General features: G+C 56.4%; 8 protein-coding genes across 8 annotated transcripts; 3 read left to right on the plus strand and 5 right to left on the minus strand.

Annotated features, from left to right (window-relative positions):
- Positions 1 to 128: 128 nt before the first annotated feature.
- Positions 129 to 341, minus strand: TRAVEDRAFT_184729 (B mating type pheromone; the record flags this gene model as incomplete). The annotated part of the gene is made up of 1 exon (XM_008042665.1): positions 129 to 341. The coding sequence occupies one exon, from the start codon at positions 339 to 341 to the stop codon at positions 129 to 131; it is 213 nt and encodes a 70-aa protein (XP_008040856.1).
- Positions 342 to 1,517: 1,176 nt separating this feature from the next.
- On the minus strand, positions 1,518 to 2,678 carry TRAVEDRAFT_105078 (uncharacterized protein; the record flags this gene model as incomplete). The annotated part of the gene is made up of 4 exons (XM_008042670.1): positions 1,518 to 1,987; positions 2,044 to 2,181; positions 2,239 to 2,418; positions 2,477 to 2,678. Coding segments are annotated over 4 exons (990 nt in total), but the record flags the coding sequence as incomplete, so codon positions are not given.
- Positions 2,679 to 4,095: 1,417 nt separating this feature from the next.
- Positions 4,096 to 4,980, minus strand: TRAVEDRAFT_49564 (uncharacterized protein; the record flags this gene model as incomplete). Its single annotated transcript, XM_008042092.1, has 2 exons — positions 4,096 to 4,410; positions 4,468 to 4,980. The coding sequence occupies 2 exons, from the start codon at positions 4,978 to 4,980 to the stop codon at positions 4,096 to 4,098; spliced, it is 828 nt and encodes a 275-aa protein (XP_008040283.1).
- A 1,730-nt stretch (positions 4,981 to 6,710) lies between these two features.
- TRAVEDRAFT_21800 (uncharacterized protein) lies at positions 6,711 to 8,270 on the minus strand (the record flags this gene model as incomplete). The annotated part of the gene is made up of 2 exons (XM_008041843.1): positions 6,711 to 7,055; positions 7,113 to 8,270. The coding sequence occupies 2 exons, from the start codon at positions 8,268 to 8,270 to the stop codon at positions 6,711 to 6,713; spliced, it is 1,503 nt and encodes a 500-aa protein (XP_008040034.1).
- A 5,538-nt stretch (positions 8,271 to 13,808) lies between these two features.
- Positions 13,809 to 16,029, plus strand: TRAVEDRAFT_73179 (STE3-domain-containing protein). Its single transcript, XM_008042467.1, has 3 exons — positions 13,809 to 14,095; positions 14,158 to 14,325; positions 14,375 to 16,029. Exons 1-3 carry the CDS (start codon positions 13,897 to 13,899, stop codon positions 15,763 to 15,765), a joined length of 1,758 nt encoding a protein of 585 aa, XP_008040658.1. The 5' UTR covers positions 13,809 to 13,896; the 3' UTR covers positions 15,766 to 16,029.
- A 434-nt stretch (positions 16,030 to 16,463) lies between these two features.
- TRAVEDRAFT_127805 (uncharacterized protein) lies at positions 16,464 to 18,022 on the plus strand (the record flags this gene model as incomplete). The annotated part of the gene is made up of 2 exons (XM_008042468.1): positions 16,464 to 16,803; positions 16,857 to 18,022. The coding sequence occupies 2 exons, from the start codon at positions 16,464 to 16,466 to the stop codon at positions 18,020 to 18,022; spliced, it is 1,506 nt and encodes a 501-aa protein (XP_008040659.1).
- Positions 18,023 to 18,367: 345 nt separating this feature from the next.
- TRAVEDRAFT_21802 (uncharacterized protein) lies at positions 18,368 to 19,137 on the minus strand (the record flags this gene model as incomplete). The annotated part of the gene is made up of 3 exons (XM_008041844.1): positions 18,368 to 18,583; positions 18,641 to 18,823; positions 18,889 to 19,137. 3 exons carry the CDS (start codon positions 19,135 to 19,137, stop codon positions 18,368 to 18,370), a joined length of 648 nt encoding a protein of 215 aa, XP_008040035.1.
- Positions 19,138 to 20,779: 1,642 nt separating this feature from the next.
- TRAVEDRAFT_21803 (uncharacterized protein) lies at positions 20,780 to 23,001 on the plus strand (the record flags this gene model as incomplete). The annotated part of the gene is made up of 7 exons (XM_008041845.1): positions 20,780 to 20,830; positions 20,889 to 20,937; positions 20,990 to 21,035; positions 21,087 to 21,186; positions 21,249 to 21,402; positions 21,459 to 21,559; positions 21,613 to 23,001. The coding sequence occupies 7 exons, from the start codon at positions 20,780 to 20,782 to the stop codon at positions 22,999 to 23,001; spliced, it is 1,890 nt and encodes a 629-aa protein (XP_008040036.1).
- Positions 23,002 to 25,348: the final 2,347 nt, after the last annotated feature.

Below are 25,348 nucleotides of genomic sequence, written 5' to 3' on the forward strand. Positions count from 1 at the left end.
AACACGTCAAGCGACACAGAATTGTGCTGGGCTCTGAGATAGTGGTCAATGACTTGCAGAGGATGGGACTGAAAGCATACATACCAGCAGCGTGCGCGCACAGAGGGGGAGCCAGGAGACCATGCAGGTCATGCGATGACGCAGTACCCAGCGGTAGGCGTTGCGCTCGCCGGTCTGTCTTCGTTCACAGGTGTAAACGACGACATCTGGGCGAGCATGGCCGCGCGGTCGTTGGAGGAGAGGTTGGCAGACAGTGGGTCGAGCAGCGACAGAGAGTCGGGATCGCTGCTGAAATCGATGGTATCTGCCGGGCTGGCGATGATGATTGATAAGTCGTCCATGGCGGAGAGGTGGGATCGCCTGTGGACTGATGGTGCAAAGGTCTTTGTGACGGGAAGACGAGGATGCGGGTGTGCGAGGCTGCGAACGACTTTCACAGTGTTAAACAATGTCCGCTCGCTATTGTCTCTGACGAGCGGGCCCCGCCGTACAATTGCAGGAGTTCCAGCGAGCGGAGCATGTTAGCTAATTGAAGACCCAGAGCAGCAGACAATGAAGACCAGGAGTCGGGCAAGGAGCGGGACGTGCTAGCGGAAGCGACGGGTATGCGTGATGAGCGCGTGAGCCAACCGGCGCGAGAGGATTGGAAGTCGAGCGCTCCCCAAGTTATTTTTCTCAAAGAGACATCCCGCAAGGGAGTAGCTACCACAGTGGGCACAATATTAGCACAGAGAGAGCTTCTGCAATTGTTAGAGGGAGCTTCGAGACGAGAGTGCGGTCGAGGATTGAAAATGATCGGTGGTAGCAAACACTCTGGAGGATGTGTTTGGCATTATTTGCACACCAGCGTCATTAGACGCCCTACAAGCATTTCGGCCGGGTAACGACGAGTAAGAGAGGCTCGATGGCCAAGTCGTCCATTATATTGAAATGGGACAATTCTGAAACAGTAGTCAAGTCTGGAAGTAACAGGAAAGAACGAATGGAGTAATATTGAACGCGCGTGAGATTTCATAATATAAGGATACAAGTCTAAGGCTACAAGCAAACCAGGACGACACTGAGAGACAGAATGCGAGAGAGGAAACAGGGAGAACGCTGAACGAGTGTGGGGAGTTTTACACGGCATGCGCACCGAAGTGGCTCAGCCTAACGTCGTCGTGAAGCTCGTCGGACGCATCAACGTCCGACGGCACCGTCTGCACGGAGGAATGGGGCCGCGAACCCGGCCGCGACGCCGCATAGTATGAGGGGAGGTCATCGTCGTTGTCTGTAACGACGCGGACGGGGGCGCCGATGAGGATCACGTCCTCCTTGGAGTGTTCGCTGAGCGAGCGCTTCTTCTCGAACATGTCCGAGGGAGTCTCGGGGCTGAGGGGGCTGATCGGCGAAAGCTCGCCACTAGACATCGATAGGTGCGCGGCGGGGAGAGACGGTATCGATACAGTCTGCCCAGAGCCAAGCGTGGAGCTGCGTGCAAGAAGTAAGTACCATCCCGTTTGCGCGACAATGAGATTCACATACCGAGAAGGGGGCATCGGAACGAATCCGCCGGTGGACGACTTCATGCTCTTCGCGCGCGGCGTCTGCCTGAAGACGCGCGTCCACACCCATAGCGCGTACGCCTTGTACTCGCCCATCGCCTCCTGCCCGAACGCGAAGAACGCACAGAACAGGTACGCGGACACGGGCGCGATCCACCAGCACGCGTAGTAGAAGCGGTAGATGAACGGCGGGAGGAACGGCGTCGGGAACGTGTCGACGCGGCTGAAGTCCCAGTGCACGTCCGCCCAGTTCGTCCACGGGCGCATGTCCCAGATGACGGAGAAGCCGAGCGTCGCGGAGACCGCGGCCGCGCTCGCGAACATCTCGATGAGCGCGAGGAGCATGAGGCGCAGGTAGCGCGACGCGTTGAGCCCTGAGTTGGAGTTCTCGAGGTGCTTGGCGAACGTGATGCGCCGCCGGACGAAGTGGGAGAAAGCGAGCGCTGCGGGGCGAGTGAGGTGAGCAAGCAAACACGCCTGGCAAATTCAAAGTGCATACCTGCAAATACGAGCGAGACCGCCGACATGATGAGGGGCGGAACCCACATAAGGAAGATGGCGGGGATGGAAACGTAGATAGAAGGGCGGCAGCCGAACTCTTCAATAATGTCAAAACGGTGACCCTGAACTATGTAGTCTGTAGGCAATGCTCGTCAGCATGACCACGCCATTTCGACAAAGAGATGCCACTTACGCAGGCCCATCCAGATACAAGGAACAAGATAGCACAGAACAGCTTCCATGATCTGCCTCCGTCTCTTCTGCGCCAGCGTGGTGAGAGCTTGGCGGACGGAGGCGACATGCTCTAGGTGTATGCATACACACATGCATGCCGCTGGTAGGGCCATGTTGGCGCCGATGAGTATCTTGGTTGCTGAGAACCCATATGTTAGCACGAGACAGGCATTCGAAGACTGGGAGGAAGCACATACTAATATCGCACCAAACGAACGCGGTCCTCTGGACCGTATGGCTCCAGATGATAGAGTCGACAGCGTAAATGACATTGACAGCAAAGAGCCAGGCGATCATGGATAGCGTGGCAACGTTTCCAGCGCGCCAGTGCCATGGCGTCGGAAGGAGAACGAGGATGGCGGCGAGGATGGAGGCGGCGGGGAGTTCGCGGTGCATCTTGCGTTCCTGACGTGCAGACGGGGAATACGACGAGCTACTCGCGAGACCACCATATCTTATGATGAGACTGGACAGCGGACAATGAAGGCAGCGGACAAAAGCTGTTTGGCGAAGAACGAGGCGCGAAAACAGAGCACAATGAAACGCAGCGGGCGCTTATACGTCTTCCTACGCGAACTTAGCGCCCGTTTCGCATGGACCCAGCTTTTAAATTTGGCTCGCGAGTCGTGGCCGGCACCATGAGGCTATGTTATGTACTACGAGCGCTCCTACTCACAACGGACTGAAGCGTTCCCGGTGTGAATGTGCCCGCCGAAGTCACGGCGCTCGAAGTGATCCAAACCATCCGACCCGCTGGGACTGCGACTTTCCGGCAGACTCTGGCAGCCGGCCCTCGGCGCCTCCTATATACTGGTAGCCAGATAGTAATGTAAGCGCCGTAAACGCCCTGATATAGTAATACCTCCACTGGGCGCCTCGCGTTCATACTCCTGGCGAGAACACTGTAGTATCTACTCCTGGCTAGTTAGACTTCGTAAAAAAAGCACAGTGGTGCTCGCAATCTCATATTATGATGTTTATGTACGTCTTTATAATATTTGGGACAAGTTTGAAGCCATAGAGAGGTACTAGGAGGAGTAAGACCTTACTACTGATCTCATTAACTTGAGGGATGTTATAACCACCCTCACACTTGTACAGCTTCTATTTGAGAGTGAGAATACTTTTTACATGGTTCTGAAGCAGTTTTTTAGGGACGCGCGCGCGATAACAATGCTTGGGGGCGCGCGCGCATTGCGCACGAAGTCGCGCCTCGCGCGCCGCGCGCTGTGAGGTCGCAATTACCTCGTATACCTCGCACGACTTCGCGCGAGCAACGCACACACTGCGCTCACCTTTATAGACGTTTAGGAGAGGATTATGTACTGGCGCGCGCGTGCAGAATCTCTCTTATTATTATTTACTTTCATTTCCACCGCCCATAATGAGTTCAGTAGCGCCCGGTAGGAGGGCGCTTGATTACGGGTTTATCTCGACTTACCTGCCTCAAAAGGTAGGTGTCTCCTGTTATCTCCCTGATTATCGCTCACGTGAGTCTGCCATCACAGTCTGGCGGACTCCGGCGGAGGATTGTCTCCCAGTGGGTCAGATGTTCTCAAGTGATCAGAGTAGCACGGAGGCAAATAAGTCGCGGCTGTTGAACGTACGTTGAAGGCGGCCTCGGGCCAGGGCTGCACGCCTCTCAACATACTAAATTTCTCTTAAAATATTCAGAATATATGCCGGGACTTCCCCGGGCAATTCAGTTCGGTGTCTGAGATAAACGCAGGCAATCATTATACAGTCTCGAGCACTCACATCCCACGCCGACTTCGCCGATCTACGTATGTCCGGCATAACCAGCTCGAGCCTTGATTCACAGCAGATCCGAGTGCTCTGCTAACACTAGCGTCTGCCCGTCCGCATCGCAGTAGCTCGACACCCTGGTGGAGTACTCTTCCAAGCTCGCGTTAACCGGCACGCCGAAGTACTGGTTTACGAGGTGCCACGCCCGCTCGAAAAACATGTGCGCCTCCGTGCAACGCGTCGGGCCAGCCGGAACCTCGTATATCGCCTCCCCGTTGTCGCTGAATGGATGCGGGTCCAGATGGTGAATCTCACATCTGAGGTGAATGCCAAGCACATATCGTGCGAGGCCGGGCCTGCCCTCGATCAGCTTAAGGGCGTCGGGCTGTATCGCGCAATCGCATGAGCCGGGTAGACGGGGTGAATCATCGAGAGGGCTCACCAGCAGGTCGAGAGTAAGGGACTGTTCTAGTCGAAGGGTGATCGACAATGATTTGACATAGGGGAATAAAACAAGGAATTCGAGGATGGCCGTTGGCTGTGTTTCGTCGGAGTCCAGTATGATTGTCAGCGCGAGCTCATTGATGTTCTGGAACCGCAGGACCGGAGCTCTGTAGAGGAGCGTAAGGTACTGGAACCTTAGATTCTCCACCGCGAGCGATTCCAATTTGGTGAGGCAGGGATGAGAGAGCAACAGAGCGAGGTCGTGGTCGAACGGGTGCGCCTCCTCCGATCTGGGGATGTATTCGGGGTAACATAGGGTGAGTACGCCGAGCGACGCGGTCGGCAGCGTAGCGAGGAGCATATTGCAATGGTTGGGAGCATATCGCATGATGTATGTGAGGTTCCTGAGCTGAGGGAGCGAGAGACGAATGGTCCGGGAGTCGAAATCAGCCTGAGGGATCGAATTAAGCGTCACAGGCTCCACGTAGTCCTCCAGCGTGAGAGTGTCCATGTTGGTGGTAAAGTCGCAGGGAGGCAGCGACGATTGAGTACCGCGGCAAACATTCTATGGTACGTGGCTGTCAGCGATGTCATCTGAATCATGTAGAGCGCGTAGACATACCTGGGACTTCAAGAGGCGTGATTGCTAGTTCGATGGGTATCGAGGGCTGGGCGGCGGCGTTGCCGGGCTGGTGTACAAAAGATGTGTGAGGGTCGAGACGTTGAATTGGGCTGAGCCGATGAGGTCCAGATGTCGAGACAGCCCTCCATTTTATACGCTCCCCGGCGTGACGAAGTCGCATGTGCATCATGTCGCAGATGGAGTGACGACAGGTGCACGCTTATGAGCCCCTCAGGAGTGAGACTGGAGAGCGATTGAACAGGCAGGAAGGGCAGGAGGCCATATGGATCAGGAAGGAGAGCATCTGCGAGAGAGGACAATCAGGACAACAGCTGAGCTGGCGAAAACGATTGAACAGGCAGGAGGAGCCGCGGAGGCGAGTAAAACCCGTTGTGGTGACCGACGATTGTTGGCGCAAAGCCACGCGTGGTTTGTTTCCGGCCTGTCGCCAAGACAGCTTTAGCATAGCGGCTAGTATCGTGCTGAGACCTTCCGATACGGTCTAGGCTGACTCGAGTTCACGTACGCGTGTAAAGGGTGTGTATGTGGAACCCAATACCATCGCCTCCCTCGTGTATTCGTAGCAACCGCCTCGTTGACAAATCATCTCCTCTTTTGTGTATCGGGCCCGGGAATTGCTGGGGGATGGTAGAGGATGCGTTTTTCCGACTCACTTGGCTGTAGTTGGATATACATATTGAAGATCGTCGCCTCGATGCGTGGTGTGGACTTCATGGAGGGGCGATAGTGACAGTCGCCGCCCAAGTTCCGTGTAGCTCAATTGAGCAATACCGTACATAGCGCAGTTCTGCTCAATCGCGCAGTTCAGGCGCGCGCAAGGCCTGATCTTCGTGACTCGGGGAGTACGCGCCGGCTGAAGCTGAAGACCACCCCGGCAAACGAAACTCCCTGCGTTCGTGACATGCACCGCGAAAGGTTGCAGCTCGCTCTAGAGCTGTCAAGTGATCGATTAACATCATCAGGGGTGTTTGTGGACACCAACCGTCGATCGTTTGGGTGCGCCCATAAGCGCACCCACTCATTCGCACCGCCGCCGCTCCTCTTCGCGCCCAACGGAGATGTGTACTCGACAGTAAGGCTAATGAGTTCTGTTCGCTACATGTCTTATCCTCCGCAAGGCCGTAGAACGTACCTGGCGCGCTCGCCACGGTGGCGTATGGAAGCGGCAGTCTGCCTCCTGGGGTGTGCTTGAGGAAAGCCGTGCGGCAACTTCACTGAGTGCATGGACCGTCCAGCAACCCAGCTGCATACTATGTGGGATATGCGTGGGTGCACGATGCGACCTTCATGCAGCCAGCCATGCGCATCATCAGCAGGCATACTAGTAATATCGCAACGAAGTCAGCGAAGTAATGGGGTCGTACCAGTGGGAGAAGCTCACCTTATTATGCCCCGTGTCCAATTACGCCTGGTGTATATCCAGTGCCTGCGCCAAAGTACACAACTGTTCTAATCATTTCGGATTACCTGCCGGGTCTTCCATAGCTACATGCAGCACAACAAACATTTCAACTCGATAACAAAACGGATACAAGCAATCACTGCATGGACTCAAGCACTCACATCTTACATCTGTTCGCATCACCCCCAGTGGTCACCTACTCCGTCCTGCCCAGCCAGTCCATGACCCTGCTCTGCGTCGTGCCCGTGCTCCGCGCAACCACCCGCCAGTTGGCGTCGCAGTAGCTCGACACGTTGATGCAGTACCACCGCAGGCCCGCCGCCGCTAGCATGCCCAGGTGCGGGTTCACGAGTTGCTGCGCGTGCACGAAGAACATGTGCGCCTCCGCGCATCGCGTCAGCCCCGCCGGGCCCTCGTCGCTGTCCGCCGAGCTGTCGCTGTACCGCCGCGAGCGCGGGTGGTGCGCCCCGCACTTGAGGCGGATGTTCACCGTGTAGTACTCGAGGCGGAAGCTGTTCCGGGCCAGGTCGAGCGTGTAGGCCTACATGACGTGAACGCGTCAATGATCAGACATGGCTGGATACGAAAGAAGGCTTACCAGGAGCATCTGGAGGCCCTCGCGGTGATTGATGCGGATGTCCAGCTTGATATCTTGCGGAACGCCGCTGTGCGGATACGCGTTCCAGTACGTTCGGAGGTGGCTCAAGAATATGTGCAGTGCTTGCTGAGGCGCATCGACTGCCTCCGTGAACGCGACCGACAGTCTGTGGGGCGCGCCACCGGCGAACAGTCTGTCCATCAGGTTCTGCGCGCGATCCGCCGTCCACAGGTCGACCCCTGTGATGTCCATCTCGTCGTCAGGGCAAGGCAGGCCGAGGAGGAAGATGTCGAGGAGGCTGGCGGATATGTCTGCGAGATTGAGGGTGCGTCGCGCAGCTGCACGCGCCGCGGCGTTCTCGCTGTGCACTGCTTCGAGGGCTGAGGGCTGTGGCTGGCGCGTAACAGATCGCACATCGCGTACCGCGACCGTCAATGAGGTGATATGGGGGAATAGCGTGAGGAGGAACCCGAGAATGCCCCTCCGTGGGGTTTCATCGTCCAATGTGATCTCCAGCGCGAGACGATCCAAGTTCGGGAACCGCGGGGCCGGACCTCTGGAGGGGAGCGCAAGGTACTCGAACCTCAAATGCTCCACCTCGAGAGATACCAGATTTGCGAGACACGGGTGGGATAGCAGCAGGACAAGGTCGGGTAGATGAGTCTCCTCTTCGTCGATGTACTCCGGGTAGTAGAGCGCCACCGTGTTGAGTGGTGCGTCGCGCAGAGAAGCGAGGAACGTGTTGCAGTATTCGACTGCGTACAGCATGGTGTACGAAAGGTACTCGAGCTTTGGGAGCGAGAGTGGAGCGGCGCGAAGTGCATCGGTCGGAATATCCTTCAGGATACCGTCGCCGTCTTCGAGATCGAGGGTTTCCAGGTGAGTGAAGCGACGCAGCATACGCCACAACACCATGGCTTCTTCGGGGGAAAGAGGGGGATCGCGCGTTGAGATCTGTTGGCCTAGCAGAAGATGGCCTGGAATATCGGAGAGGGGATCGCGGCGATCTCTGGCGAGGAGCGATCTAGCGAAGGCGAGGACTTCGTCGGCGTCTCGGAAGGCCAGCGGGGAGGTCGGCCAGCGGCGGCGAGCATCGTCCTCCTTGACGGCCCTCAGGAAGGCCGCGTTCATGACGGCCGCGGGTCTCGCGGCAGACATCCTGTATACGTAGCCGTTAACACTACTGTCCGTATGCTGTATCAACTATATCGAAGACGTTGTGAAGCGCAGGTTGATACTCGGCGCCGGTATGGAAATGATAACTCCAATAGAATAGGATATAATGGCTATCGTCATCACCGTTAAGAAACTGAGCGGTCGTGGGCGTTTTAGTGCCAAGTGCACGAGAGAAGGCGCGGATGTAGAAGTCAGGCTTTTCCCAGCCAAGTCCTAGAGACGGAAAAGGTTGGGAGAAGCCTTAAACAAGGGAGTGAATGGAAATCCTTTGTTTCCCTTCTCGACGGATCCTTTCCGATGTGGGCAAAAGTCTTCCGTCAGTCTGGATTTCCCGTAACTTTCTAGGGGCGGAGAATATTGCTGAATAGATATTTGATTGTACACCAGCTGGTCATTTAGAACTTAAGCAGCACGCAAAGTCACACTACGTCAAATCACGAATCTGCAATCCACAGGCGACACTTGGGTAACGGTGGACTGCTCCAGCTACACGGTCAATCCGGCGCGATATACTCGGGGCGCATCCGGGTAGATGCCAACCGGTCTCCGACGAGAGCCTTGCCCGAGCGGCACATCCAGGGCCAGTGTGAACATTGACCCACCAGATTGACCGCGTAAGCACATAGTCGGAGTCGGCGGTCTCTTCGGCTCATATCCGAGCTATGTCTCATCTCAGCCTCTTACTACCCCCCAAATGTTGAGACCGTGGATGTGGGAAAGGTCGTCACGGTGGTCCAAGGTAACGCTGAGAAAATGGCCTTGAGACGCGATTATCCATGCAGGCCGACGGAAACTCTGTGTAGATGTGTTGCGGCGCCCCCACCCCTGCTAGACCTCATAGCTGGGGCAGATGCGCAAACTTTTTTCTGGAAGAGATAGAATGGACAAAGACGAAGCTGATCATCGATATACATACCCCAGCCGCAGTCGCAACTGGGAGAGTATCCCGATGGCTCGTGTGCGCACCGACAAGCCTAGATGAAGGATCTTACCTTGGCGACAAGCTTGGTCGACTTGATATAGAATGAGAGTATTCTTCCGCCACCGGACGTGAGGTTGGGTTGGTTTGCGAGCCTAGTTTAACGACGAGATGGGTAGTTGAGCGGCTGAGGAAACCCAGAGTTGAGCGGAGCTGTGGTGCATATGGCGGTTTGGCGGACCATTTTATATGTTCCTGTAGGTTCCTAGTGCGCCCACAGTGGCGTGTGCATTAAACAGCGGAAGGGGAAAGCGGGGTTGACAAAGGACGGCCTACAGGGCTGGACGCGATTGAAAAGGCAAGAGGTTGAGTTAGGCGCGCGACTGTGATCGACGATCGGAATAAGTAGGGCCAACACGTGGCGTTAACGTTGTTTTGGATATGTCTGTTGTCTCCGCCTAGTTGCTTCTCCCGAACTTGCCGCGGCCATCCTATGTTTTTCTGGCGTTGTGCGCGCTCTAGGAGCGTAGCAATAGGCAACAAATACGACATACTCACGTAGACTTCTTGCTGGGCGTTGATATCGTGTCCAAGGCAACGATGCGCCCGTAAGTCGCGCAAGGAGTACTCAGCCAGCTTGTGATCATGTACGTCACTCTTGGAGTAGGATTTTCGGCCAGAACATCTCACTATGACCCTTGGTTGTTAGTATAAACACTAGATGAGTGTACACTGTGACTTGATAGCTCTCAACTGGGATACACGATCCCATATTCGCCCCGAGGCGGATGCTTCCGACTCGATCGACCTTCTCAGACCACAAACATGCGGTTCGTGCGCTCGTAAATCTTTTGTATCCATCCTGACATGCAGTCGCTATCAAACGGTCGATCGCGGACGTGCCCCACCTCCACGACCGCGTGGCCCGAGGTCAGTCGCCGCCAGCTCGACGTATAATTTGCAAACCCACCCATGCATAGGAACGATGACCATCAGCAAAAAGTCATTTGGTGGGCTGAGGATTGGCGCCATTCCGTGAGAAACACCTTTCGGGCAAGGCCTTGGGCGGGAACGCAAGGGGTTCCAATGTAGCAAGAGTACTGTTGTTTGATCTCTATTATCCCGGAAATTGGCATGCATTACAATCATACAGGCGCACTACGTACACGGTGTACACCGGGTTACTGAAAGGCAGACCGACGCTCAGAGGCGCTCCGCGCTTGATAATTGCTTTGTCCGCGATCCGCACGCCCTGATACCGGTGGCGCGCCTCTTGCTACTTGCTTTCTCTCTACAATTGCACCCTCGCCCGCTCTAGCATCAATCACGGCACTGTCCGGTGCCCCGCCTGCTGCTTTATAGATCACCGAGCGCATGGGCCCACGTACGCGCGTCGCGCGAGCCCGCTTAAAAGGCCTCCACTCGATCGCGAGTCGAGTCAACTTGTTGCTTCACTCCCCGTCCGCTCCCTCTCGCCTCAAACTACGGTGCTAGCGTCTTGCGCTCTTGCTGCCGACTTCTGCACTCTCACTCAGGCCACTCCTGGAGTCCTACGCTCGTTGCTCCTGAACTTGCTTTGTGTTCTCGCTAGGCTTCTTGGGTCCGACTCGACTCACTCTCTGAAGCTCATGTGCAGAGTGCTCTCTCGCCCCTCTTGATGTCTGACACCCTTGGAGTTCTTGGTGCTCTCTGGCAGACCGGATGCTTGTGCTGTCCCCTCGCCCTCGGCCAACTATCCCTCCGACACCACTGCTGATATTTCTCTCTGCTCGTTCTGCATTCCCTTATACAGGTTCCCTCGTCTATCTAAACATATTCATGTGCTCGTGCCCCAATGTATTACGTTGCCAGTGTTTTTAATACAAGCTTTAGTCCATATCGTCCACCCCGAGTACTATTGACCGGTCACCCTCTGCGAGCTGGTCCACGGATAGTCTGGATTCGCTCGATTTCGCACATAGGTAGCTCGGCCACGATTTTAGACCTGGCAATGTCGCACATCCTCTCAGAACAGGCAGAATTACCCCCAATGTGGCATATATATTCTGTAAATTTGGGACTTTCCTTGTACCATTGCGATAAATTCTCGCACTTGGAAAGGAGGACCTTCATGCGACAATCCATTACAATCTTGCTTCCCATCTGCCATGAAATTGGCTCAATTGCATTCCATTTTTGCCCCTTACAATCTATTGCGTACGAAATACCTTTTTGCTGATGACGCTCCAATCACTATCCCCCTTTGGGCGCCACGATGTACCGGAGCGCCTTACCTCTCGCTGGCATGGACCGTGGACGAGACATCGGCACTGATTCCGAGTGCTCTTCCACAGCCCTCGATCCGCAGAAGCACTCTTTGGGTATGATCTTCGTCGATTCGCAATCGCACTGTATTATGTCAATCTGACAATATTCGCTCCCTCATGTCCAGGTATGTGGTCTTCAGTGTGTTAGATTTGTGCATCCATTTCCTGTGCCGCGCGCAAGGCGCGTGGTAAGTGTAATCTCAGCAGGAGACCGGGCAGGGACCGCCCTGGCAATCTGGTCGAGCAGGCACGAGTAACAAGGGCGCGCATGTCCCTGATGGTGGCCGGAATCAGACACTCATTTCTCATGAAATGGTACAGAGGCTTGCGGTCGTACCACGCCGAGAGCGACAGGCTTGTTCTATGTGCCGCATCAGCGATCCGCGAAGGTCATGGCCAAGTGAGTTTGCGGTACTTTCCCAAAACTGGCTCGTTTGCTGAAATTGATTGTTCTTCCAATCAGGCCTAGTGTGCTTCACAGCACCCGGAAGGCGTGCTGTCGTCACCGACACAAACATAAGCATGGAACGGAGAAGCATCGGGCCGAACAACTCGCACTTGTGATTCGTAGGAGTTTGCTACCGCGATTGAGAGTCAGATGCGTTCTTCCAACCCTTCCCGGGGCTAGGTCTGTGTTTCAGAATCATAAGTTTTCGCTCTCCGACCTTCTCTACCGTAATGTGCTGGCCCGGGGAGCTAAAACATCAAGTACGACTTGAGTGGAGAATGGGTGAGCCCCCCAGTGGGTGCGACCACCGGCAGTCGTTCCAAGCACCTAAGTCCGCACTCGATGATTCAACTAGCATTAGGTATTACACAATAGCTTTACTGGAACCTGCACATTGTTGACACCGGCTCTCTACAGCGGAGTGGCTTGTAGGTTTCTCTACTGCCAAATTGTAAGTAGTTAAATTATTTCTTGTCGCGCAGCCTCACACTTTTCGAACATTATGGCAGATGTATCGCGCATCAGTATCTAAGTTATATAACGGTGGCGAAGGAAAGTTTTTCTAGGACAGCAAAGTCTGGAAAGTACTTTAGTATCCGGAATCGCGTAGTCTTTTTTTTGATCTATATGTGCAAGTAGTAGTGCTTTACAGCCGTCTACAGCCTGAGTGATAATGCAAGGTTCTGATTTGGCCCTCACGAGTACATGCAACGTCTACGGCGGCTGCGCCGCGCATATAGGCAGGAAAGGAATCGCGTAGTCAGGGATGGAACGCTGCTGCCAGCAGCTGGGACTCTTCAAAAGCGTCAAGTAGCCTCGTGGCGCTGTAGCGCACATTTACTCCCACGCTCTTCTTTCATCCCAACCGCCATTCGCTTACACCTCCGCGAGATTTACGACGCGTATCGTTACGCAAACGACGCTGCTGACGACGTCAAAGCCGCATATTAGAAGATAAATACTCACAGGCTACCGTACCCTCTCCTGCAGGTATAGGACAGAAACGCCGACGTAAAGCAAGCCTCGCGCACCCAAAATGAGGATATCCGACTTTTCAACTCGGCGACAGCCAGCACATACCAATCCAATGAAGCCCTAATCACAGATGTCGGGGATGTAGTGAACACATCTCAGTGTAAGCATACGGCTCCCGGTGCAATCACATTGTGTCGGACTCCACAAGCGTCATAAACCGATCGATGTTCACGGGAGGGCACCCAAACGGAACGCCAGTGCGTTATAGCTCGGCATGAATGTCCATGATCAACTGGAGGCCCTCCTTGCATCGCTGGGAGGCACTCATAAGCCAATCGATGAAGGTATAACTCCCGTCATGTTATGCATCCATGGTGCCGAGACCCCTCTCTTTCAACTTTCCCTCCAGGGCGAGTAAAGCGTGCCAGTGCGTGCTCGAGGCACTGCTTGTACATACCGGCCCTTGCCAGACGTGTGCACTGTTGCTCTCACGCTGACGCGTTGTTCTACAGGACTTTCCATTTTGGTGCAGTGCATACAGGCTGCCGTTTCCGGTGCTATCAAACGCCTGTCCACTTTCGGACCTTCACTTATGTTTTCCCTCCGACTCAGCCCGCCCCTCACGTCACGACGCTGGCCTACGACAGACTAGAAGCCCTTCCTCGCGCCTCACTGCCTGCTCGAGGCGGCCCGGTCGCATTCATGTTGTGCTCGGGATGTTCATCCTTGTTCTCTACCCGACGCCGACACTTCTCGGAGCACGAGCTTCGTGCCTTTCCCTCGGTCAAAATGGACGCTCTCTCTACCAGGCAGTGCCTTCCCTCGCCGACCACGAATATACCCCGTCCTCTCTCTCATAACACTCTAAACCCGCCTCGTCGTTCCTTCCCTCGCCTGCGGCTCAGGCTCGCGCTTCCCTGTGATATACCGCCCTGCCTGCCGCGCGCCATCTACTAGAAGATGCGCGCCGAGCTCCCTGCTATTTCGTTCCTCTGCGTCGCCGCGCTGGTCCTTGTGGCGCCCGTTTTTGCCTCATCGCGAAATATCCCTGTCCTGTCGCTGGCGGCTTGGCTCCTCTGCTGCAATGTCATCCACGGCGTCAACACGCTTGTATGGGCAGGAAACGACGCTATACATGTCCCCGCGTGGTGCGACATAGGTATACCCCGCTTCCAAGGATTCATGACTGCTTGGGAGTTGCTCACCGACGATCCTCGATAGTGACCAGAGTGCTCTTAGCGGTCCAGCTCGCGCTCCCAGGATCCGCGCTTGCATTGGTCCTGAAGCTGCGCCGATGCGCTCTAGGTCAGGAAACGATACGCAAAGCGCCTACGCTCACAACAGACCTCATGCTGTGCTTCATACTCCCGGTAGTCTACATAATCCTCCGTAAGTAGTCGCCACTGCCCTTCTGCTCGATACTGACTTTTCGGGACAGACATAATTGTGCAACCGCACCGATTCGACCTCTCCACGGACTTCGGCTGCACTGCCTCGATACACACGTCCTCCCTTTCGATCATCTTCATCTGGATACCGCCCCTTCTACTTTCCATGCCGACCTTTGTGTATGCGGTCCTTTCTGTCCGCGCCCGTCTGGACAGCGGCCTGTTTTTCTTCAGCCACATGCACGATGCGCCACAAGTCAATGCCCTCACATTCATCCGCCCCCTGGTCATCTCTGTACTCATTGCTGTTATCTCTTTCTCCGTCACCATCTTCTCTATGGCGGCGTATCTCGCGGACGTCGGCGGTCTTCAGGCGTGGACAGTGGAAATGTGGAACGACGTGCACGCCCAAATGTCCCAGATTTTCGTGATTCCAGCGACCTCTCATCGTGACCTCACCAGGGTCGAGGTGGAATGGTGGGTCGTACCCGCGTGCACCCTCATCTTCGTCTGCATGACGGCGCTGGCGTTTTTCTCCGGCATCCAAGGCGATCGCATACGGACGCACAGTGGACTCCCCCACTGGTTCCGACGCACAGTTATGCGACAAACATCGAAAGATTCCTTCGGGCACTCGAAAGGCATGAGCGGACAGACCCTCTGCAGCACTCCCTCCTCGCCCACGTCAATGTACGAGATGAAGTCGGGCTGGGAGGACAACTGGCGCCCCGCCGCTCCCTCCAAGGTCAAGCTCGCTCCGCTGACCATTCCGGACGCGCCTTCACGGTCCACCCTCGTCGTTTCGGACCCGGAAGACCCGTTCGTACAGTCGACGCTCACCTACATCGAATCGCCGACCGGCCGCGAGGCCTTGGGTCTTCCGCCTATCCCCCCTGCTGCTTACCACCCGGCGCAGTATAACGGAAGCACGTCCCTCCCTATGGCCCGTTCCCCTTCGCGTTCACCGAGCCCTCCGAAAGAAGGGGCACAAAAGATTGCGGTTCCTCGCCCAGCCTCGATCCTATCCGGCCCGTGGCCCAAGCCGCCCTCGACCATCCCCCCATCTCCTCGCACGCCCTCGCCTAGGACTCCCATCACGGTGTCCCCTCCGTCTCCTATCCCCGAGCCTGTCTCCCCTACTGTTCATGTCCATTCCCCCTCGTCGCGTCCCGAAAGCGTCTCGTCCTTCAGTGGCAGCTTCGCATCCTCGATGATCAGTATCGGCTCCCTTGTGCTCGAGGAGCCGTACGCCCCTCCGTTCCAGGACAGCGCGTCGGGGTCAGCAGGCCCCGGCCTCGCGGTGCCGAAGCACATTCGGAAGGCGCGGAGCAGGGACGTGCTTCCCAGAAGTCTGAGTACGAGCTCGCGTGCAAGACGTAATGGCTCGGACGGCGCGCTCTCGGGAGGGATCTATATGACCGTGGTGAGGGAAACGGAGTGAATGGAGCACCGTGCAGCAGGCGTCCGTCGGAGATGGGTGCCGGGGGTAGCGCACCAGGCGCACCCCGGTTTCTTTCTCTCTCTGTGGTTTCGGTTTATCGTCTCACTAATTTCTCTTAGCTGCACATAGCCAGTTTAACCTAGCCTTGGTCTCGTGCCGAGGCTAGGTTTTTGACACTCTTTCCCTTGCGACAACATCTCCGATCCTTCTCTCGGTTCTGTATTCCCCCTGCGTGTAGCATACAACCTGTAGCAGTTATCCCGCCCCTCAATATGAATTATCGTGTTATGCGAACCAAGTGTGAGCGCAAGTCCGATCGCGCCTGATCGAGCCCAATTGTACGAGCCATACGGGCGCTCCGCACTTGCGTCTGCTCCCGACCGCAGCGACGCACGCATTCCACACTTCTCGTTCTTTGACCTCCAACCACGACCGCCAACGCTATGGAAATGGCTCGGTTCGCGTAGGTGCTGCACAGCGTGGAAACAGACCGGCTGGCGACCCGACCCTGCGCCTCCCTGCGCGTACGTGACCGACCTCGAGGCCTGCACGCGTTCCCACCGCCTGCGCGCCCTTCTTAACGCTTCCCGTCCTGGTGATTCGCCCGCATCTTCTCCTTTCTCTCTTATCTTGCTCGTCTGGCCATGGCGAGCGGCGCAGCACAAGCGGGTCCTTCGCGTCGGGAAACAACAGCGTTCATGCAGCATCCACAGTCCGAGGACGAGGGGAGCGGGAGCGAGGTGGAGGTGTCGGGGAGCGATGATGAATATGAGAGCGCGCTGAATGGTTCTAAGTCACCATCTCCGCCTCCGGCTCGGGATGTCAAGGGTAAGGGCAAGGCTTTCGGAGCCGTACCTCTCGCCAGGTCGACCAGCCACCAGAGGTCAGCGAAGAAGGCGAGCTCTTGGGCAGACCTTGACCTCTCCATCATCGTCGCGCTCGTCTCCCCGATTGGAAACTGGCTCACGGGCGGAGACCACATCAAGAACCTCTTCCTCATCATCCTGCTCATATTCTACCTGCACCAGATCGTCGAGAGTACGTCCATGTGCCCGAGTCCTGCATTGCTATTAGTGCTCATTGATGTCTAGTCCCGTGGCAACTCTACCTCTCCGCACGCCCACGGAAGCAGCAGCCGCGACATGCAGCGAAGAAACACGACGACGACAAGGTAGCGCATCTCCTCGCGCTCGCCGAAACCGAGCTCAGGCGGCACGAGCTCTTCTACCTCTGTATCGCCCTTTCCTCTCCCTTCATCGGAGCTGCGTTCCTGCGCTACGTGCTCTCTGCGCTCGGGGACCACAATGCGCTCTCCTGGTTCAGCACTACCCTCTTCGTCCTGGCTACTGGCATCCGTCCATGGACGCATCTCGTCAACCGTCTCAACGAGCGTACACAAGAGCTGCATGACGCCCTTCACACCCCTACCGAAGAAACGCTCGCGTATGAGCAAGAAGAGACCCGGCGCACTCTTGATCTTGCTCTCGAACGTATCGACGCGCTTGAACGTGAGCTTGATGACTTGCGCGAGGGCGTCAAACGGGGTGAACAGCTGCGCGAGGTGTGCGACGACCTGAGCGAGGTCCTCGGCGACATCGAGCGCGCGTCGAAGCGCAACGAACGCAAGGCAGATGCCGCCCGCTCTGCCATGTCTACCCGTCTCTCCACCGTCGAGATCGGGCTGGTGCAGTTGGAGGAGCGCCGGAGGAAGGACGTTGCCGCCCTCGAGGCCGCAGGTTTCCGCATCCCGGAGAAGGCGGTCTTGTTCGCACAGGCACGCGAGCACTTCTGGACGCTCGTGCGTAAGGTCTTGTACTATCCTCGCGCCTTGTGGCTGCTCGGCCTCGCGAAGCCTCAGGAACAAGCCGCCTCTCCTGGCGTTCCCTTGTCTCCTGGCGCCAACGGCCACGGCCACAACACCGTGCACGTCAGCGGTATCCTCCTCAACCGCCTCAACAGCCCCGAGCGCGAGAAGCATCTCGCGCACCTTGTCCCGCGCCTCGCAACGATCCCCGAAGCGGACGACTCTGACTCTGAAGGCACGTTCGTGTCGGACAAGGAGCACCCGCGGAAGGGCAGCCGGAGCAGGAGTCGGAGCCGCAGCATGAGCGCGTCGTCGCGCACGGTCAAGACGCCATCGTACCGCCATCAAGCGTACGAGTACGCCCAGGATGCCGTGCTGTGGCCGTACCGCTTCAGTTCGCGCGTCCTTGTTGCCGTGTTCCCTCCCGTGGCCAAGATCGTCCCCAAGCTGTGAAGCTCCGCTGTCCATGTTTGTTCTTTCTCAAGCCTCTGAATCTTGTTTGCTCCTGTAATAAGGATATTTATCCTCTCACACGTTCGCTGGTCCTCGCTCTTGTGTATCCCCCGCCTCTCCTTCCGTATTTCCTGTAGCTGTTTACGAACATACCCTTTCCCCCTGACCTGGTTTGCTGTGCACGGTCCTGTAATCCCTCTGTACTTGTACGTAGGTATCGGCGAGCCCGCTGGAATATAAATATTACCGTATATTGACTTTCGTAACATAATGACCCTTAACATGCGTAGTATCGCAACGTCCACTACAAACCTACTGTACCGCGGGAAGCCCTCGATATGAGGGTCAATACGGCTCGGTCGGCACCAGCTGCACGAACACAGGATAGCAGCTCTCGTAAGCGTACTCGTCCGATCGGTTCGCACTGGGCTGGTAGACGATGACGTCGAACGGGATGTTGTTCTCCCTGCTGTGTCCCTTGCAGAGCGCGAAACGATGCGTGTCGCCGTGCAGCGCGAGCAGTGGGTACTTGGGGTTCCCTCCCGCCGGGGAGGTACCGACCTAAGTTATAGTGGAAATGGTTAGTTCGGCACAAGCAACTGTTGTAGTGGTACACACCACAGCACAGAAGACGGATGCGGGGGGAAGCGGATCACGCGAGACCTCGAAGCTCAAAGCATCGCCTGCGCCGACGTCGGTCGCCGCAGCACCGAGGCCCGTAGAGGCGTTTTGTGCGGCAACGATCCCACCATTCACTAGCCGGAATTCGGGGAACTCGACCCTAGGGTATGTTTCATCCGTCTACAGCCAGACGTGGGCGTTAGCGCAGCGTCCTGAACATCAATATCGTGATGGGAGTTGCTTACCGCGAGCGAGCGCGAATCGTTCCCTGCACTGGACACGGATGGACTCAGGTGAAGGGGTACACCGGTGCTCGTTGCGACGTCGTCCGTCTGGTTGATCGCGGCGATTGTGAAGGGGCCGAGGGTCCCGAAGGCGTTGGTGCCTATGGTGGTCTGACAGCTATCTTGGCCCCGAGGGACTCGAATGCCACGAGGAAGGGCGAGTGTTGAGGTGGCTGCGAGAGCGACAGTAAAGAGAGTGGTGACGAGCATCGTGCGCTATAAGAATTAGAAGAGTAGAGAGTGTCGAAGAGGGAGTGAATCCGAAGACGAAAGGGATTAAACGAGAAGAGTAAGAACTAGGGAACGAGGTTTGAAACAACTCGAGAACACCATTTATACCCGCTATGCTCGAGGAGTCCCATTTTGGGGCTGTGACTGAGGATACCCGAACGGCGGCGGGGGAAGAGGCGTGTTCGGGTCAAATCATGGTCTTGGATCCGAACTTGAAACCGTGCGCATCAGTGCTGTACACCGCACCCATTATGGATGATGCCTGGCTGGATGAAGATGTTAGCAAGATGTTGGAACAATCTTATAATGTGCGTGCGACCATCGTTCCGGGCAACATTCGCACTTCCAACCTGGGTGCGATAATGCATGAAGCGCGTTTACCATCATCCGTGGGGGGAGGATTCCCTTCTTTTGTGGTGTACCGCATGGACACAGTTAGCATTTGTCGACGATGCTCGAGAAATAGACGTTGTATGTCCCGGCCTCAGCATTAAGGTGCAAGTATTTCGCCGATCGCCGGACGACAGAGATGCAGCAGTACTGTAAGATGTTGAGTCATTATCCTGCAAGATTGAGAAAACTGCTGGAAGAATATGATGTAGTTATACATACCTTCCCGGGCTTCCATTTTCGTTCGCGTTGTCAATGAAACATATGTGGGCGGGATCGTGTTACTTGTCATCCTTCAATGGGAACTGAGTGTTCGAGAATTGAGACACCGTGTGTCGTGAATGTGGCTTGTCCATATCTCAAGCTATAAATTCGGAAGAGTTTTCATACAGCATAGGGATGGCAAGAGCAGCTGCGAGAGTGCGATGAAGATGTAAGAGCAGGCTAGAGGCTCTTACGAGGCGCCGAAAAGCGTTCAGTAGATATTCCCAGAAGGGAAGTTGACTTAGTCATCAACGTCATCCGAGACTTCGCCGCCCACGGGCGCTACCGTCACCTTGACCTCGAACTCATCCATCCTCCCAGCGACATTCGCAGCGCGTGGCCTCGATTCTGAATCCAAAGAAGACTTTCTGAGCTGTTCGTTTGGAACGAAGCGTTATGCATATCTCGCGCTGTGATACTTCGGCGCTACCCACCGCCATTCCCATGTACGCCGCACCGCACGTCGACGCGAACCTGTTCGAACCTGAACTCGCCGCCATGGAGCCCATGCACAAGATAGTCTTGCTTTACTCCCACTCTGCCGCGTGACACTTGAAGGGTGCAGATAAAACAACGACAGTGTGTGAGCGACAGCGGCCAGAGAGGTAAGTTGTCATTTGGGGCTCTGGACAAGAGCTGTGATGCGGTATGCCCGGCCCTGTATGACGCTGCTGCGCCCTCTTTGCGCTATACGGGCATCGGGATCACCGTCTTCGCAGATCTCCTTCTCCAGTGGACTCGGAGCCCAGGCTGCCTCATGGCAGAGGGGAGTTCAACGCCGCGGGTATTTTGGTACTGGAGAGTGACGTCAGTGGACTGAAAGGTATAGATGCCAAAGCCCTTGCGCTGCGGCGCTCTGCACACCACATATCGCATCTCTCATTTCTCTCCGGTGCTACGTTTTGACACGATACCCGTCTGGAGACACCTACAGGATATACACCCAGACTTGCTTGACATCAGAGGAATGGCCTACGATTACTACAGAAACTCTGGATCGGGATGGGGCACTTCGCAGGTACGGATCTTGATTGTACAATATCTTGTAGCAGGATGCATGCTCATAAATCAATCAGTTCCAGTTTGCGTCGCCTCCAGCTCCCCCGTTCCGACCCCAGTCGTCATGTAAGTCAGACTGCCAACTGCAATGGCGTGCACATGTTGATCTAGCCTACAGGGGGCGGGATGGACTACTATACCGCCCATGCTGTTAATCCCGATCCGTGAGTCGAGTCTGCTCCACAATGGCGGCTTTTTGGCTGACAACTTTGTAGGTCTCTTTTCCATTCTGTTATGTCTCGCGCGAGCCAGGGCTCAGTAGGCCTCGGCCGGCGTGAAGCTCGGTATTGGCATCGACGAGTATACAGCGGGATGGTCAGTTACATTTTCAACTAACAAGAATTGCATTCATGATTGGTTAATTCTGATATACACAGTCGCCGCTCACACAACTGCTACCAGTCGACATCGGAGCAGCCGCGGCGTACGAAGCATATCGCACGTGGAAGCACAACTCCTTCCTTCACGAGCCACTCGGCTCCGATCCCCTCAGGATGCGAGAAGGATTGGTAGGGATGGCTATTGCGGAAAGTAAGTCTTGTCTCGCGGGCGTACTGTAAGGTCACATCCTCATCGTTCAACTTCAGCAACGCGACTGTGGCAATACGCTGGACGGCCGATGGACACCTTCGGGCTCCGCGCCGCTTCCGAGGCAGCCGCATCAGTGGCCACAGTGCTCTCCGAGAGGGTGCGTCCTATACCCTCGCACACGCGTATTCACAACGCTAATCCCTTACGCAGCTGATGGAATGGACTGGGGGAGGCGCAGGCACCCTCTCATCCGGCGGCGCAGGGCTCGGCGGCGGCTACCGACCTCGCAGAAGCTCGTTCCACGTCCCCTCCGTCATCCGCTCAGGAGGCTCGCCGTACCTCGGCGCAGGCAACCTGGGGATTCCTGGCGGTCCTCCAACCATGACTGCTGGGGGCTTGGGAGGTCCCGGGATGGGCATCGGTGGGGGGAGCTCCAGGGCGTCGTCTATAATGGGTATGGGAGGCGGAGGCGGAGGACTCGGGTACTCGCCGTCTATGTCTCCTTCGCCTATGCCTGGGATGATGGCGGGTGGAGGAATGGGTGGAAGCGCAATGGGAGCTGGAATGGGGGCTGGGATGGGAGCCGGAATGGGAGGTGCCATGGGTGGAGGTATGGGAGGTATGGGCGCAATGGGAGGAGGAATGGCTGGAGGTGGAATGGGAAGAGGGTTTGCTCCAGGTCCAATGCCCGTGCCCGGCGCTGGCTCAGGAATGGGAGCCGGAGCCGGAATGGGCGGCGCCGCTATGGGACTTGGCGCGGCGGGTGGAATGGGTGCAAGCGGTATGCCTCCAGGGGGCGCGTATCGCGCCGGCGGTCTCGGCGCAGGAGGATACGGTGCTGGCACAGGACAGTATGACGGAGTAGGTGCAGGAGCCTACGGCGGCGCACCCGGAGGCGCCGTTCCCTTCCCCGGCGGCGGCCAAGCACAACAACCCGGATCGACCGTCATCATCCAAGATGAGCGTTCACACCATCGACCACGCGCACGACGATACTCGGACTCGTACACGGACAGGCCGCGGCGCAGGCGCTCGCCCAGCTTCGAGCGTCCGCCCGTCGGCTATGGCGCGGGCGGCGGGGACGCTGGCGTAGGTGCAGGTGGTGGATATGGTGCGGGTGCGCCCGGCATGGTTGGTGGGGGCTACAGGGCCGGCGCAGGCATGTACGGCGCAGGTGCAGGAGCTGGGGTGGGAGGTGCAGGGATGGGAGGCGCAGGTATGGGAGGCGCGTACGGTGCTGCTCCGGGGATGGGCGGCGCATATGGTGCTGGTCCAGGGATGGGAGGCGCATACGGTGCACAGGCCGCATATGGGCCTGGCGGTGCGCCGGGGTACGGCGGTATGCCCGGGGGTGCGAGCGGGTACGGCGGAATGCCCGGCGGGTATGGTGGCGGCATGACTGGGTCGTCCGCGTCTGGCTATGGCGGAGAGAGAGGCTTTCCTGGCGGGCCATTCTCGCGTGCGAGGGAGGCTGCTGAGGAAGAAGAATCTGAAGAGGAGGAGATGGGCGGGGGCAGGTTCGGCGGGCTCGCGCAGAAGTTCCGGGCGGGCATGGGTATGGGGCTGAACGCAACTGGGTTGGGGCGTAGAGGGGATTAGTTGGGTTCTTTTTGGTGAGTGAATAAATATTGGTTCTGGTCTCTATTACTCTTGCGGCATTGGACTTGGTACTGATCGGAGTTGTGTTTACAGGGCACCGTGCTTATATCTCGCATACACAAGATATTGTATACCATTGCCACTCCTCAAGTCCACGCTGAACGACAATTATACGACACTACCGGTATGAGTATACGTCTGCATGACTGAATGCCGCGTGACAGATACATGATGAACAAGACAGCTGCAAGCACGACGAATCCCGGATAGGCAAGAGCGATCAAAAGCACCCACAACTATGTCCAGGCTTGTTCAGGGACCTGTGGCGTTCTGACATATGTGACGTGCTGTGTGCTACGATGCTTCTCCGTGATGGCGTTGAGCCAGTGTCTTTCGGTTCATCTCCCGCGGCTTCTTTCTCGATGCCCTCAAGTGCTGTCAAGACCCAACACCACCAGAACCAGCGTACCCGGTGACTACAAGAGCAGCTCTTCCTCGGTCGTCTTAAACACCCTAGTGCCTACAGCAGAAGCAGGTGGGTCAAAAAACGTCGTTTTGAATGCGACAGGCGTGTGTCAAGAATGTCGGGACGGGATGATTCGCCGAGCCGTTCCCTTGAGATCGACCACTACGTCGGTGGCTGACAGCCAGGTATACTTCTTTCACTAAACCGACCACTCCTCCTTCGATCGTTGACGTATCTATAACTTCTCGCGAAGCACAGGGCTTCGGAGACGGACCAAGAGAACGGCTGCGGGGTCGCACGCACGCATATAAAAGACAGCATGGCGCCTCGAATGGCCTCGCGTCCTCCCTCGAATCCCTCTCTTTGCTGTTTACTTGCTGCTCAGCGTGATTTCCGCTTGCCATGGACTATACGTCCCCCAACATGAGCGACTTGTAAGTATTTCTTTGCTTACACTAACCGCATCGCTGACTAGAATTCACTTCACAGAGACAGCCCGAGTCGTATACCCCTTATTCAAACAACTTCTTGACAGTCATGATTGTTAATTGCCGATCCCAATTCACTACATACTGTTCCACGCTGTCAGGACTCAGGAGGCGGCGCATCTGTCGCAGCGTCTCCGTTTACTTACCGGCGTCGTTGTGCCATCATATGTGCATACAGTGCGCAGGTTTTGCTTGTACCCCATCGGTGAGCGCATATAGTAGCGTAAGCCGTTCACTAAGTTACTTACACTTCAGCAGAAAGCAAGGTCAATGATACTCAAGTGTAGGCGTGCCACCCAGACTGAGATCCGTGCTCCCGATGGCAAGACAATAGAGCGGTAAGCGCCCGTGCCACTCGCGTGGAGGACAATAAGACTTGGGTCCGACCCTGATAGAGACCATATATCTTCCTGCGGGTTCGACGTGCCCATCCTTCTGAACCCCCACCTTCGCCACTCGCTGTATTCTCGACGACGTCCTGCCCGACCCGCCCGCTTTGCAACTGGAGGACTCGCTTGTCGGCTACTGGCGCTCGCAAGCATGTCTCGGCGACAATCTCGGCAGCAATGTTCTCAAGACTCGGCATACTCGCAACACACGCAATTGACTGAATGCTACCTTGTACTTTTCGCGCTAGAAATCGTCCGAGGCGCGATGCAATGTATGGCCTCAAGCTAGACGCTGTCTTGCAACAACAACATCGACGGACTACAACCTGGCGACCTTGTCTTGCACTGGCCTTACCTGCTTTAGCCTCCTGCTTGTCTATCTGGTATCACCGACGACGCCCTGACATATGACCCGCTCGTACTCGGGCCGGAAACCCTTTCAGCAAACCGCGTATGGCAAAATCAAAAGGATGACCCGACCTGGTTTCCCGACTTACTATCCTTGGCCTTCCCTTTGAAGCTGCTTATAGCTTAGCCATTCTGACGCATCTGTGAGTTTTTCTGCTTGGAATACAGTTTCTTTCCCACTGACCGGGCGTCCATGCACCTGAACATCACAGCATCACTGATTATCAAACCCGAGCCACCCCCTGGGGTACCTCGGGTTTCTTTGACTTGATCATCCACATACCGCCCGCTACTAATAAATCTAGCAATAATTCCGCCTCTTCCCTTATGTAGAAGGAGCTCCCTCCCCCCTCCTCTGCAGTACACAAGTCCAGAGCGCCCACCCCCGGCTCCGGCAACGTCCGGGCGTTGATATCAGCCACATGGTCGGCTGATGCGGCGCCCCAGGGCGCTCCCCCTTCGGCAGCTGATGTCCGGGCGCCCCCGCCGCCCCGCCCGGCGCTCCCCTCTCCCAAACGCCCGTCGGCATCGTTGCCCACGATGAGCTCGAGTGCCGCCGCCCCCCGCTTCATTTCCCGTCCGTTTTACTTCGTTCT

This window comes from Trametes versicolor, assembly GCF_000271585.1.
Source record: "Trametes versicolor FP-101664 SS1 unplaced genomic scaffold TRAVEscaffold_8, whole genome shotgun sequence".
Classification (NCBI taxonomy): Eukaryota; Fungi; Basidiomycota; class Agaricomycetes; order Polyporales; family Polyporaceae; genus Trametes; species Trametes versicolor.

Excerpts from the sequence above, each read along its gene's own strand:
- TRAVEDRAFT_73179 (XM_008042467.1), top strand. The coding sequence starts at position 13,897 with ATGCGCGCCGAGCTCCCTGCTATTTCGTTCCTCTGCGTCGCCGCGCTG. Across the intron at positions 14,096-14,157 it reads CCCCGCGTGGTGCGACATAG|TGACCAGAGTGCTCTTAGCG; the intron begins GTATACCCCGCT and ends GATCCTCGATAG. Across the intron at positions 14,326-14,374 it reads GGTAGTCTACATAATCCTCC|ACATAATTGTGCAACCGCAC; the intron begins GTAAGTAGTCGC and ends TTTTCGGGACAG.